Source organism: Temnothorax americanus, unplaced genomic scaffold, assembly GCF_048541705.1.
Source record: "Temnothorax americanus isolate GAGA-0224 unplaced genomic scaffold, ASM4854170v1 Scaffold36, whole genome shotgun sequence".
In the NCBI taxonomy this organism is placed as follows: Eukaryota; Metazoa; Arthropoda; class Insecta; order Hymenoptera; family Formicidae; genus Temnothorax; species Temnothorax americanus.
The window spans coordinates 1,324,036-1,338,065 of NW_027509505.1; the positions used below are offsets into that span (position 1 = coordinate 1,324,036).

The following is a 14,030-nucleotide window of genomic DNA, read 5'->3' on the forward strand; positions in this document are numbered from 1 at the left end:
TGCATTGCGGCCAATGCAGCAGCAGCAGCCGATACGTGCCGTTCGGGAAACGCGGGCAACGTGCACAGCTTTCCTTCCCGTGGCGATGCATGTCGTTCCTTGGCGACGGATGGTCGGATGCATCGCAACGCGCCGCGGCACTCTCGTCTCGACCGATTACGAGCCTCGGGACTCGGGACGCCGAGCCGCCTTCCCGAGGACGGACGTACCGTGCGCGCTCCGTACGTGTGTAAACGACGGTGAATTATAGCCATTTGCGAGAGTGCCTGACGCGCGAGACGCAGCCCACACTCTTGTCTCCTCAACCGTCCATCCAAGGATTAACTTCCAACTTCGCGAACATCGAGTTACGTCAATCGGAAGATAAATATGATAAATTTTTACATTCAGTTTACAATTCGACTCGATTTTATTTTCCGTCGCGCGTTTGATGCGATCTGATTTTATCTTTCGGCTTTCTCGAATTGGATTAAGGAGGAGAATCAGCCCGCTGAATCGAATTCCTCGGTCATTTAGACGTTTCAATGAGATCGGCTCTCGCGCGCGCTCTTGTTCTCTCATTTTGTTAATTCCGGAAAGAGTTAACTCTCGGATGCTGGACGCTAAACTCAAGACGAACCGCGAAAAAAATGCAGTTCGCGCGACTACGCCTCTGATGCATCTGCCTGCCTGCGCACGAAAGAGTTCCTTCTCGCTCGCGCCGTGTGCACGCGCGACTCGCGCGAGTGCGCGCATACCGCGCATACCGTTTCTTCACCTTGGAAGAATACGCGCGACCACGACACACCGGGTGTTCGAGATCCTCTCGCGACGTACACTAGATCAATCTTTTTATCGGATGATATATTACCTATCTAAAGTTTTTCCAAGCATTTTTTGAAAATTATTAATTACAATGGTGAATGATATTTCAATGAGACGGAAGTACGAACAATATTTATTAAACAATCGTTGAAATTACGCGTGATATTTTTAGAATGACAAATAACAAGATATATATTTTTTTATCTGAAAATAGAGCATCTAGAAATTATTAAAAATTATTTATCACTTATATGAATATAAAGAGACACGCGCGTAATTTGGTATTTTGTATCACATGCATAAATTTTATATCAAATTTACGTTATATTATATCTCGCGGACAAAGTTGAACTCGCGAAGAGCCTGCGGTCGCCTTCGGTGAAACTTCCGCCGTGCAACGCGGGTTCTTCGCGCGACGGAAATTTCTCTAAAATAACAGTAAAGGAAAACCGTAAACGCGCGCACATTCCGGGCTATCGCGGGCGCGCGAGCCCGCTAATAGAGCACGACACGTCCGAAAGTAGGCGAGAGATCGCACGCGCGCGTAGATATATCGCTCCGATTATGTGGTGCACATCCTGGATCCCATTCCTCTCGACGTCCTTAGAAGAAAGCGCGAGATACACGCTCGCGGAGCGCGTCCAATTAGCGGCCGCGTCATGATAATGCATACCGATATGACAAACGCCGCTCGCTCGCTTCTCGCATCTCTCGTGGCATAAACGATGTATTATAAAATGGAAATGGTAAGCGGCGCGTCGTTGAAGCAAGAGTCCCCGCGCGCGGCCTGTTATCCGCGACATCCCGACGTACCTCGGATCTCTCGACTGCTCACGACAAGTATACGATAAGGAGGAGCAAGGTCAGCAGTCGACCCGAATTTTGCTACGAATAAATACATGTACGATCGTTGCGAAACGTTGCGTTGTCGAAGAAAGAACTGATTTTATCTCGACGTACAATAGACGCGGAAAATAATTATTCACGTGATTATTCTTCTGACGTCCTGACGTCAGGACATTCGACGATTATGGTAAATAATGCAGCAAACGTCGCACATTGAGAATGCGAGTTTGGAAAGGAGATGGAAGATGAAAGAGCGAACGGACGAAATTTGCGTTATAACTCGGGGCAGACCGGGTGGGCAGGAAGTGACATCCGGTCGGTCGATCAATCGGTCGGTCGTTTCTCTCTCTCTCTCTTTCTCTCTCTCTCTCTCTCTCTCTCTCTCTCTCTCTCTCTCTCTTTCTCTGGCTAGATCACGACACGATCGCGCATTTCGTCGTCACCGAGGGCCGCGTCATACACCATGCGGCCGTCGTTGGTCTTACCACGGCCGAATCATCCTGTCTGATTTTATATCGTTCCGTCGATGCGTCATGAGTCATATCTAACTATACACAGGGTGTTCCTCGTTGAATGCACTTTGAACCGCGGATTCTTCGGCCGGTCGCGAGCCAATCTCATCCCGCGGTCTCTCTAAGCAGTCTAAGCGATCGATGACGCGAAGCTGTTTGAGTAGCGGGTTTCGGAGGAACGTAAATGAAATGAAAAGATCGTATTTCTCCTTCAATCAATTTCACGTAAATCTCGCTTCGGCAAAATTTCCGCGAAGAGATATAATGTTGAAAATGGGAAAGTTGTGCGATAAGTGACGGCTGACGGTGTCGATATATAGAGATACGCGAATCGATACGGGCGCTCCTAAATGCTGTTAGAAAGGTGCATCCCAGTGCACCGTCGTGGGAATCAGCGGGAATGAAGCGTTCGAAGACGAAGAAGTTGGCGAGGTGGAGACCGAACGGTCGTTCTTCCTCGTTATCTGGAGGCGTGACCGCGCGAGGTCACTGATAAACGATAACGGGTGGGGTCTCTCTCTCTCTCTCTCTCTCTCTCTCTCTCTCTCTCTCTCTCTCTCTCTCTCTCTCTCTCTCTCTTTCTCTCTCTCTCTTTCTTTTTCTCGTCTTATCGACGTGCATGGCCGACGTGTGCGGGAAACTATGGGGCCAGCGAAACGCGATCGCTTTCTAAAATAGTACGCCGTTTCGCTCGAGAAAATCGATAGAGGCTGACGCAACGGTTGCATCGATATTAAAGGTCCGGTCACTGCAGCCGCGATGGATTGTGACCGTCAAGAGCGAAAAATCGACGGCGAATTGCTTTTTTATTATTAATCGTATTTGAGATTTATGAATTTTTAAGTTTCCTAACTTCCTTCAACTTCACGCGCCTTTTTTATTTTAAATCAGGTTTATATTTAAACCATCAAAGAATATTTTTGCCCACGCACTTTATTCCTTTAATCGAAGGAAAAGTTTCAAGAAATTCAGCAACTTGTGTTAAAGTACTTACTGCTTTTCTAGCAGTTCTTCAGATGAATACTAAGCGCGTTTTTGTTGCTTTTTTTTCTGTAAATTGTTCATTTCTTTATTTACTAACGAACGAGTAATACATTTGCGTTTAAGACTATTGCTTATTGGTCGTGAAAGCAGTGGCAATTATTTCAAGAATGCTAAATTGAGGACGTCTTTCTTTATTCCTTAAGAGATAAATTAACATGGTAACGATGACCGATCAACTTATTACACGATAAGAGCGCATCATCGTCCAATTGTTGAACCTCAAACAAGGGAATTCACCGATAAGCGTACTTGACGTTCTTAACAAGTCATTTCGAACGGCGGCATTGCACCAGAACTGATAATATACGTTACGTTTATCTTTCCTTTTTTAATTATCAAGCATTGTCGGAAAGCTAAACTAGCTAAATACTTTTGCTAAATTAACTTTTCTACTTTTTATATATTCTTTATTATATGTATATTCTCTCTCTCTCTCTCTCTAAAAATAACTTTTTTAAGACGTATATTTTTTTTTATATACATTTCCTGAGTGTAAATATTGTTTGATATCATCAGAACCTACAATTTCATCTGAGAAGAGAAAAAATAATGATACCGTTCAACAAAATGTTTAAATCCCATTTACATCTTCAATTATTCCGTGTATATCTTTGTAATAATTCTTCGTGATCATAAATACCCGTTTCATCGGGTTATCACAAAAAGGCCATATGTAATAATTACTTGATTACGAACGATCAAACAAGAAAAAGACTTCTGTTTAACCGAGGTTCTCTTTCCGATTTTCAGAATACGAATGGACCGAGGCCGACGTACGTGGGTGCCAACAACGGTAACGCCGGCGGCGCCGGCGGAGGTGGCAGCGGTAGCGGCAGCGGCGGCGGAGGCGGCGGCGGCGGCGCCGCTAATGCAGGCGGCGTCGGCGTGGGACCCGCGGCCGGCGCGGGTGGCGGCGGCGGTGGCGGCGGCGGTGGCGGTGGCGGTGGCCACGTACTGAAGGGCAACACGGGTGGTGGACCGCGCGGCGGCAATCCGGTGCAGTATCGCGCGAGTGGCGGCGGAGGCGGCGGTGGAAGTGGTGCGGCCGCCTGGAGCACGGCACCGTCTCACGCGGCCGCGGCCGCGGCAGCGGCAGCGGCGGCCGCGTACCCGCCTTACACGCGCTACCCGAGCGCGGCGGCCGCAGCGGTGGCTGCCGCGGCCGGCGGCGGTCCTCAGCAGCTACCGGCATCCGCGAATCCCTTCGTCACCGCCACGTACGCGCAGCACGCGACGGTAAGTCGCATTCGCCAACATATTTTCTTACTTCCGATCGCGGTAGAGCCTGTCGACTTTGTTCCGCGTGACGGTAAACATGAGACCGTCGCGCGACATGCGACCGTGAGAGCCGTGAACGAGAAGATAGGTCACTTTGATAAGCGTTTAATCGCTCTACGTACGGTATTTACGAACGAGGACCGAGGAAGCAGATATAAATCGTTTGCAAATATACGTAACATTTTCGGCGCTGTTCTTTTAATGAGAAGTTAATACTTGTATTTTCAATATATAGAATTATCACTCGTTCTTAAATCTACATTACTCGCGTGAGATGGCGGAGAGTGGGGTGTATTTTACATTCCAAACGTTACATCTTTATTTTTATTGTTCTCTTTGATTTACAATTAAAGAAAGGTTGAAAATATTTTCTATATCTTCTAAATAAAGATAAGTGCAAAAGTTCTTCTTTAATTGTGAAACGATTCGCGCAGCGCATTCGATCGATAAAAAACTTTGTCTGTAGTTTTCTAAGGCTAGGGTTTATTTTACACCCCACGCAAGTAACGTGGAGTCAAAGAGAATTGTTGAAAGTTTCCGCTACACTTCAAAGTGAATCTTAGTGATTAAATGCGAAAAATAATAGAGAGTGAAGAATATATGGAATGCCAACTTCATATTTTTGTTACGTGTAACTATCGATTGTGTTGTGATAGTTAAAGCGGGATGCTAACTTCATGTAAAGATACGTGATTTAGCCTGTTGTGTAACACGAGAATTGGAGATAATACATGCCGCGTCGATCGATAGTCGATCCGGTAAAAGCGGCACACTCTGTATAAAATCAATTGTCCTTGGCTCTTTTCGAACATCTTCAGTTATCGCACAGTATTGATGGTGCTTGCAGTACGGTGGACAACGGGTGCCTACAGCTTCATCCCCGGCGAACACTAACAGCAGCTCCAGTAGTGCCACCGGCAGTCAAAGCGGGACGATGAGCACGAATCTCAGCAACAACGCTATGCAGGGTCAACAAGCGGAGCAGCTGTCTAAAACGAATCTATACATCCGTGGCCTCAACCAGAATACGACTGACAAAGACCTCGTTAACATGTGTTCTCAGTAAGTAACGTTGTACACGTGATTGTAGGTCTCTATCGTAATGAATTGTACAAATCTTATAAATTTTTCTTCGCGCTTATATGACGCCGAGTCATAACTTTCACTCAAAATTCTCGCAGTCGTCACATATATGTGCCACGTGGCAATTCCGGGAATCGAACCCGGATCTTTTGCTTAACAAGCGACTACTCTAACATTGAGCTATTGGCATTCCAAACGTAAATTGTCGTTATTTGTCACAATATACTTGATTATAGATAGACATTTAAATTGTTAAATTATTATGTAATAAGTATAGCTTAACAATTGTGTCAACAGTTTATGAAGGTTATTACTATTAATGATTTATTACTTGTTGAAATTAATATAATACAAATGTACTGATTATATAAATTAGTGTAAATGTATCAGACCAAAAGACTCAATATTTTTGCAGGTATGGAACTATAACTTCCACCAAGGCGATTTTAGACAAAAATACAAACAAATGTAAAGGTAATTATTTGCACGCACTCTCATTCTTCACTATTTTAACTTCCTGGACTTAATTTAGCGAAATTCGTTGTTTTGATACATTTATCTTGTATCTCTTCCAATTAGCGTTACGCGAAATCTTACAACGCTATTTGCGTCTTCTTACGCATGACAAAATTATCTGCGGGGGTTTATACCGTTGTGATTGTCTTGCAGGTTACGGATTTGTAGACTTCGAGTCACCGATGGCGGCAGAGGGTGCTGTGAAAGCACTGGTCGCCAAGGGCATCCAAGCGCAGATGGCGAAAGTGGGTATCTGGTTGCTCCGTAGACTGGACAGTGTACGTGGTTGTGCATGCAAGTACAGAGTAATACCAAAGTAACAGTAAACCTCTCTCTCTCTCTCTCTCTCTCTCTCTCTCTCTCTTTCTCTTTCACTCTTTCTTTCTCTGTCTCTTTGTCTCTCTATCTCTCTCTATCTCTCTCTCTTTCCGTTGTCTCTATCATTGTTTATCCATTCTGTCGTTCTGTTATATTCTCTATCTGTTTCTTCATTCCCCTTCTCATCGCCCCATTTTATTCGCGAAGCCGTTTCGTCGGAGAGCCGATCGAGATAGATCTTTTCACGTTGTTTCCGGATGCGAAACACGACGCCTTTTTGACATCGATTTCTCTTCTATTACGCGTAGCATTCGAAACAACTGTTTTGCAGCGTATTCAATCGTACTGTATATTATTATTTTTTCAATTTCTGATTACTTTATATCACTCTTAATAAATTATTGTTAAAGAATAATTCTAAAAGTTAAGTTCTCGTAAATGAAAAGGTATCGCTTCACATTTGGTTTTATTCAGTCTTCACTTCATACACGAAAAGATTTATCATAAATGGAAAAATATTTTATTATATACCTAAATAAAATGTTTTTTTCCTTATCGGTTTCTTTTTGATAGATAAATGAGTCTACGATTTCGTCTATTTCAAATAAAATTTAATTAAATCCAAATTTCGAGGGTTACATAATCTCAGAAACTAAATTCGGCAAAAGTTCTGAAAGAAACAGTCGTAAATCATTAACGATTAATTTGATTGAGAATTCATATTTTGTATAGCAGTATATTTTCAATAAATATATATAATATCTCTGTGCGGGTATTTCCATACATACCGGGGACTGTAATATTTTTTCCATTGAGAGCCTGTCTCTGTTTCTCTTTGCCTCTTTCATTTATCCAGCAATTTTCTCTGATACTCTTTGTCTGTCATTCCGTCTTACGTACCTTACCTACCAGACCTCTATCGGTGCTTGCTGCTATACCTCGGCTACAAATACAGCCGATACTATGCTATGTCGACATTATGTCTACAACGCCGTGTGATGAGAATTGCATTCTGCGAATTTCAGCATTAATTTTGAACCTCTCTATGTGAAAATTCAGTAACGCGTCGACATTCATGAAGTTTAGGGTCGTATTCATAGTCATTATTTGATGCAGGATAATAATTTCACGAATCTCTCTCTCTCTCTCTGTCATTTATTTTTTATATTTTATAAATTTAGAGTCTTCAAATATTCTTTTTGATAAACGATAAATTTAATTGTTGATTATTTAGATAGGATGACACATTTAATATATCTTTTCAGGTGTCGTATTACCTGCTTTCGTATAACTTTTATATGTACAATTATAATACTAATATATTATGAAAATTAGCATTTATAATCGAGGGACAAACAGTTTAGCAGATGTCAAAGTATATTCCAATGAATTACAACTTGAAAATTATTTACTATGAATCAATAATTATACAATATAATAAACAAAAGCTGAGTGGTTATAATCAGTTAATAATTATGATTATCCAAATATTAATTCGTGAAATTTAAAAAACTTGATAATTATATCTATGAGTTCAAATCTGTTTAGCTAACTGGTAAATACGTTTGTTATTAGATATCAAAAATATTTTGCGATTATTTTCATCTATGAATACCACCCTTGGAGCTTGACTTAAAATCTTGCTCGCCAACTCGGTGAATAATTTGATAACAAAAAGAAAAGAAGAAAAGTATTGCATTGAAGTATGGCAGCATAAACGACGTATCAATAGTAGTTCTAGTATAGTAACATCGATATATTGTGCAACATATATTTATTATGTTTTCCGTGTAATGTTAGCAGTCTAAAAGAAAGAGTATTGCCTCAAACCATAAAATCAAATTGAACTTGTCAATGTCGACTCGATAGCAGTGTTCGGCGGTATGTGTGATCGTTTATTTCCTCATCAAAGACGATGATAATTTGCATATTGATGCAAATATTCCGTAATTCGAGTAAAGTCGCGAGTAAAGATCATTTTTATTTGGTAATGATGCCGAAATGATTTTATTAGCTGATCGAAGATTCGATTGCATTTCGTCCGACTCTGCTCTGCGACAGTCGTCTCAGTCTCACGTTCTTTTGCATTAAATCGCGTTCCTGCTTGAGACAACTATAAATAAAGAAAAAGCACACAATGCCGAACGAGAGAGTATCGGCCTCCCGCCTGTTTGTACCATTTGTCCTCATACAACTAACTCCAATGGAATAGTTCCTCTAAGCTGACCGTGGTAAAAAGCACGGGGTGTGATGATCAGCAGCTGTGTGACAATGATAATGATGATGATGATGATGATGATGTCAATCGCATGCGATATGATATAACTAAAAGCGATACAGTACCGTATTGTCGATTAATCCCATACTCGTAGGGTTACGTGGTTAAATCCGGATATAGGCGTTGTCTTTCTTCGGGGGAGGGGTGTTGGTTGGTTCAGATTCACACGTACACTTGTCTTACATATATGTACGAATGTATAATAAAATTTTAATCACAACACACCTACAGGTTGAAACGTGCAATCGGGAGCCGGTCGTAAGATTCAGACAGTACGGGACCTCACGTTCGGTAACTAAACATTACTTGTACTACATAAAAAAAAAAAGATCAAATCGATTATTTCATGTAAATCGTATAAATGTGAATGTTATTCGTGCAAATGTAATCATACGAATATAAATGATGTTTATTACAGAGGATTACAGAGAGCCATAGACACGGAATAAAAGAAATAATTGGAATCAGATAAAATGAGCAGAACTACTCGACAGAAAATGTCAATGATAAATCAAGCTGTTGAATCTTATAGAAAAGTTCCCGATAGCATAGGTCGTATTCTCGACGAATCTGTGAACTGTTCTATCGGAATATAAAAGTACAATTAAGACATAAAGCAGCGGAAGCTCGATTGCTCGAATACCATTTAACCGAATATTCCATCATTCGAACGGCGTGAAAAACGTTCAACGATTGTCCGAGCCAGTCGCTTTTACGAGAAAACGTCCGTCCGAACAGTCGCATATTTTTCCTGTGCTATTCAAATGATCGGACATTCGGTCAAATGGCATTCGGTATAATGGGGTTTCTACTGTATCTGATCATATATACAGGACGTCGCGAAATGAATGACGGTGCGATTGATAACGAATCTGGTAGTGAAAACGGAAAGTCGGCGGTCTTGGAGTCCGCATACATTTGCTGAAAAAAGAGCAAGAGCTCCGCTTTGTTAATAACTGTCTCATTTCGCGACAGCCCACATACATATGCGCACGTGGATACATCCATGTGCATATGTATATATGTATGTATGTATGTATATACATATATGTGTATACATATATATTTAAATGCCATCAGCTTGGCTTATATATCATGATATTTTCATTATTCGTTTTTTTGTTTTAATGCATTCGCAAGATTGAAGTAAATTGTCGTAAAGTATAAGTATATACTCAAGTAATCGTAGAATACTTTTGATTGATTCGTTGACAAAAGTGGTGGATCTCGAAATATGCTTGAGGGTGCATAATATCTCATCAGTCTTCAGACACGCATACGTTTCTACTCTTTTCTACATTCTCTTTGTTTCTTTTCTTTTCTTGTTTCTCTTTCTTGTCCTCTTTTGTTCTGTTTTACCTTATACTCTCCTGTGGAACTCATAATACAAAAAATTGGAGCATGAACACATGTATATGTACGTCTATATACTTCACATATATTATGTGTTTTGTGCGACACTATACTCGTCAAGAGTTGCTCTCTCTTCCTCCACATTCGTGCATTACTCATATATGATATATAACTGTATATACATATATGTATACATATATATATATGTATATGTAAAAATGCCTGTGCTTCTTTCTTTATCATGCTTCTCTTTCTCTCTCCCTCTCTCTTTCTCTCTCTGTTTCTCTCTGTCTCTCTCTGTCTCTCTCTCTTTCTGTTTCCAATGAAATGTCACATGTTACTTGACCCTATTCTTTATTACCGCTTTGAATGGTTATTTGTAAAAACGACGAAGACGATTTCCGACACATGTAAATAACATTAGAAACGTGAAGATAGATATGTAATTCGTAGGTACTTTTCTCGATTATCTCTATTTATTTTTATGCTGCCGATGTGTAGAAATTTGGCCGCGTGTTTTTAATTAAATTTTTTTTTGGCGGACGCTCTGTGATACATTTACAGTGTGTATCGGTTATATACGTCATGAAATTTCGAAATGTCACGGTAATTCGAGACGATTATCATTGCGCAAACAAGCGTTTCGTACCAAATTTCACCTCACGTGCACAATACACGGGAAAATTTGTCCAATTCCGTCTCACGGGGGAAAAACGCGACAAGGTGTATGCACAGGCGACGTACTGGTGTGTTTCATTATTTCATATAAATTAAATAGAAAATTTAATAGAATATCTTCTTTAATAGAATTTTGACTGATATTTTGGCTGGTGACCACAGTAGAGAAGTTTTTACAATCTATGTTCTTTTTTTATATTTGTATATTTTATATCATTACAATTCGATACTTTTGTATGTTCCTATTTGATCCCTTTATCCGTTTTTTATTACATCTTCGTTCAGACTACTTTTACGTCTGACTTTGTCTACGCCCCCACTTTGCTCTTATCTCTGTCGTGTCTACTTCTTGGGGACTCTAAATCCTGGAATCGTAGAAAAAATCAACGCGATCTTTCGACAGACTAGAGTCCTCACGCGGGTATCATTAATGTGTATGTGTATGGATTATAATTTAATACCTGTTCGCGTTAGCATGCTCTCTGCGCGCGGAAAACGCAAAGTCGGGAGAGCCGTATTTTTAGAGGTAAAAGTATACACTAGCCGAGAGAGAGATGAATCGAATGCATCCCTAGAAGCAAGCAAATTTAGAGAGCCACCAAGAATGTGGTAACGTAATTGCCATGAAGCATGATGACCTTCCGACATTGAGACTAAATAAGCGTCCAGTCGGTACCACGTTCCGATATCGGTCTTCGATACCTGTTTGTTCCCTGTTTTTGCACTCTTTCTTCGAAATTTTTAGACGGCGATTATTGCTTAATGGTCTCCTCGTAGTGTCAATGTTGGTAGAAACGTTTTTTTTTTTTTTTTTTTTTTTTTTTTTTTTTTGTGCTATTTACAACGGGGCTATCGATACTTTTTTCACGCGTCCGGCATTTGAACTCATTTTTATCGCACTTGTCCGCGTTATCGCAGTTAGAAACATCTCGTTACTGTTTCGTATGTTATTTCCGTATGTCATTATTATTTCGATCGTCATTCAGTAAACTCGCGAATATCATTTTAACGTTCCAGACTAAGCGAGGAAATTGCGCGGTCGCCGCATACTCGTTTGTCGCAAGATTCTTCCTATCATTCGTTCGTATCACTCCACGTGAATCTGTGTCGACGATGAAAGTAATAAACGATACAGTAATGGTATTGAAATAGTTGGACACACAAATTTCGCAGGCGTGTTCAATCGGTTTCGAGTCTGTGCATTATCGTCTCGTCTTGCCTGTGCATCCATTTTTGATCGATCAAACTCACAGAGAGAGCGGCGATAGAAACGACAGTCGTGGAAGTTAAAATGATAATCCGCTTCAGATTTGTCTGGAAGTCATTATATCCACTGTGTCGCCCTGTTTTATGTAATTGCATAGTGTTTTTACTCTCTTCCCAGCAACAGGAGCAGGACCCCACCAATCTGTACATCGCCAATCTGCCGTTGAACTTCAAAGAGAACGACGTCGAGGCATTACTCGCTCAATACGGACAAGTTATCTCTACCCGTATCCTGCGCGACACTTCTGGCCAGAGCAAAGGAGTTGGATTCGCAAGGTTCGCAAAATCTATGATAGTATTGTCACTGGTTTCCTGACGGCTGCATTTACTTCGTGCGAGATTCGTTTCATCGGTAGAGAATAAAAAGAATTAGCGCATCATATATATTGTTGCAGGTTTATTTAACATTACGGTGTGATTTAAAAACGTCGGTTATAATACAATGCGGATTACGTTTACGAATGTACGGTTATATTTTGGGTAAATTTTTATTTTATATACATAATACGATTTTCGTAATATAAAATTAAGAGTTTTGAATCGGCGAATATATATATGAATTTATGTAACTTTCCGATAAGTAATCATTAAATTTAAAAAAAACATTTTAAACTCCAGGAACTCTTCCTCGTTCAGACTCTTTTGTCGAGACATGAATTTTTAATTATATTGCTACCGCATCTCTTGATTTGAAATTGTAATACATTAGGATACACGAGTAATCTAGTGTTTCTGTGACTGCATTACAGAATGGAATCAAAGGAGAAGTGTGAACAAATCATCCAAATGTTCAATGGAAAAGTCCTAACAGGCGCAAAGGATTCATTATTAGTTAAGTTTGCTGATGGTGGAAACAAAAAGAAATCGTTGTTTAAGAGTACAATATGGAGAGAAACCGGAGAGGTACGTGCTTTTCAGAAACAAATCTCAAAAGGTTTAATAAGCGAATCTTTTTGCGATTGAGGTAGTGCTAATGCAAATTTTCATTATTTTTATGTTTTTTTCCAGAATATGACATTGAACTACGACACGAGCGGCGTTGGTCAGAATGGCGTTGCTACGACTCATATGCTTCCAGCGACGGCTTTGACACAGTACAGTCGTCACTACAGTCAGGCATTGCCTGGTTACAGTGTGCCAGGCACTCCCTGGGTGGCTCCTTATCTCGTGCATCCTTCCCCGCCACATATGCAACAGGTTGACGTGAGTTTTTATACACTTTTCGTTCATTTTGTTTTATTGCTTTGCATATATGGTAGAGAATGCCTTTATATCGAGTTTCGAATTCGAGAACTTAGCGTAATTTTGCATACATATGTGATTGAACACGATACATTTTGTAGATTTAACATTTAAATTTGAATATATATAAGACATTCGATCCAAACTAACGCGTTGTCTCCTTTAAAATAGAATTCAATGGCATTCATTCTAGTGTTGTTTCAACCGTTGGAAACTTAATCTTAAAACTTAGTCTTAGTTGAAAAACTTAGTCTTTTGAATTGAAATATCAGTATGTCTACGAAATTATTTAATTATCAACTACGTTTTTGGATACGCATTTTTTTCGTTTAGAAAGATCGCGTTCAATTTGTGTCTTAGCTTTGTTATGAATGTTTCTATTTTTTTCGAATTTTTTTCATTATTTGCTGATTATCGCTTCTGCTTCATCATTGGACTGTCGATCTTCATTACAGATGATACCGTCGGCTGATCCTAGTAATCCGCAGTACAGTATGATTCCTCAGCTTACCACGCAAATGTCTACCTTGCATCTCGGCACTGGTTCCGTAAGTTTTCTCTCGATTTTTTTAACAGCTATCCAGACATAAATCTCTAAGAAAGACGTCTCAAAGATTGAAGTCTAAACTATTTTTCAACGATATAGAAAAATTTAAATTTAAAAATCTCGACGATCCAGAATGCCTTGAATATTTAGATCGAATGTGTTAAAAATGCATGGAGTTGATAGAGACATTAGAGTTAAGCTAGGTCTTTACGACGTTTCTCGGACATTTGTGTTGTTGGGATGGATTAATTCGAGTCAATTGTGA

The 14,030-nt window shown here is 40.2% G+C and overlaps 1 protein-coding gene across 9 annotated transcripts in view; it reads left to right on the top strand.

The window, feature by feature from the left end:
- Positions 1-14,030, top strand: part of Shep (RNA binding motif single stranded interacting protein alan shepard) — a 34,040-nt gene that overhangs the window by 13,351 nt on the left and 6,659 nt on the right. For 5 of the 9 annotated variants that reach the window (XM_077414461.1, XM_077414466.1, XM_077414462.1 and 2 more), the window contains exons 3-11: positions 3,957-4,442; positions 5,332-5,546; positions 5,983-6,041; positions 6,237-6,361; positions 8,911-8,970; positions 12,095-12,252; positions 12,726-12,879; positions 12,985-13,179; positions 13,674-13,766. In XM_077414461.1, the coding sequence (XP_077270587.1) occupies positions 3,957-4,442; positions 5,332-5,546; positions 5,983-6,041; positions 6,237-6,361; positions 8,911-8,970; positions 12,095-12,252; positions 12,726-12,879; positions 12,985-13,179; positions 13,674-13,766 (1,545 nt within the window). Of the gene's footprint in view, positions 1-3,956; positions 4,443-5,331; positions 5,547-5,982; positions 6,042-6,236; positions 6,389-8,910; positions 8,971-12,094; positions 12,253-12,725; positions 12,880-12,984; positions 13,180-13,673; positions 13,767-14,030 lie in introns of all 9 variants that reach the window. The other 4 variants (XM_077414468.1, XM_077414467.1, XM_077414469.1 and 1 more) reach the window with 4 other exon arrangements.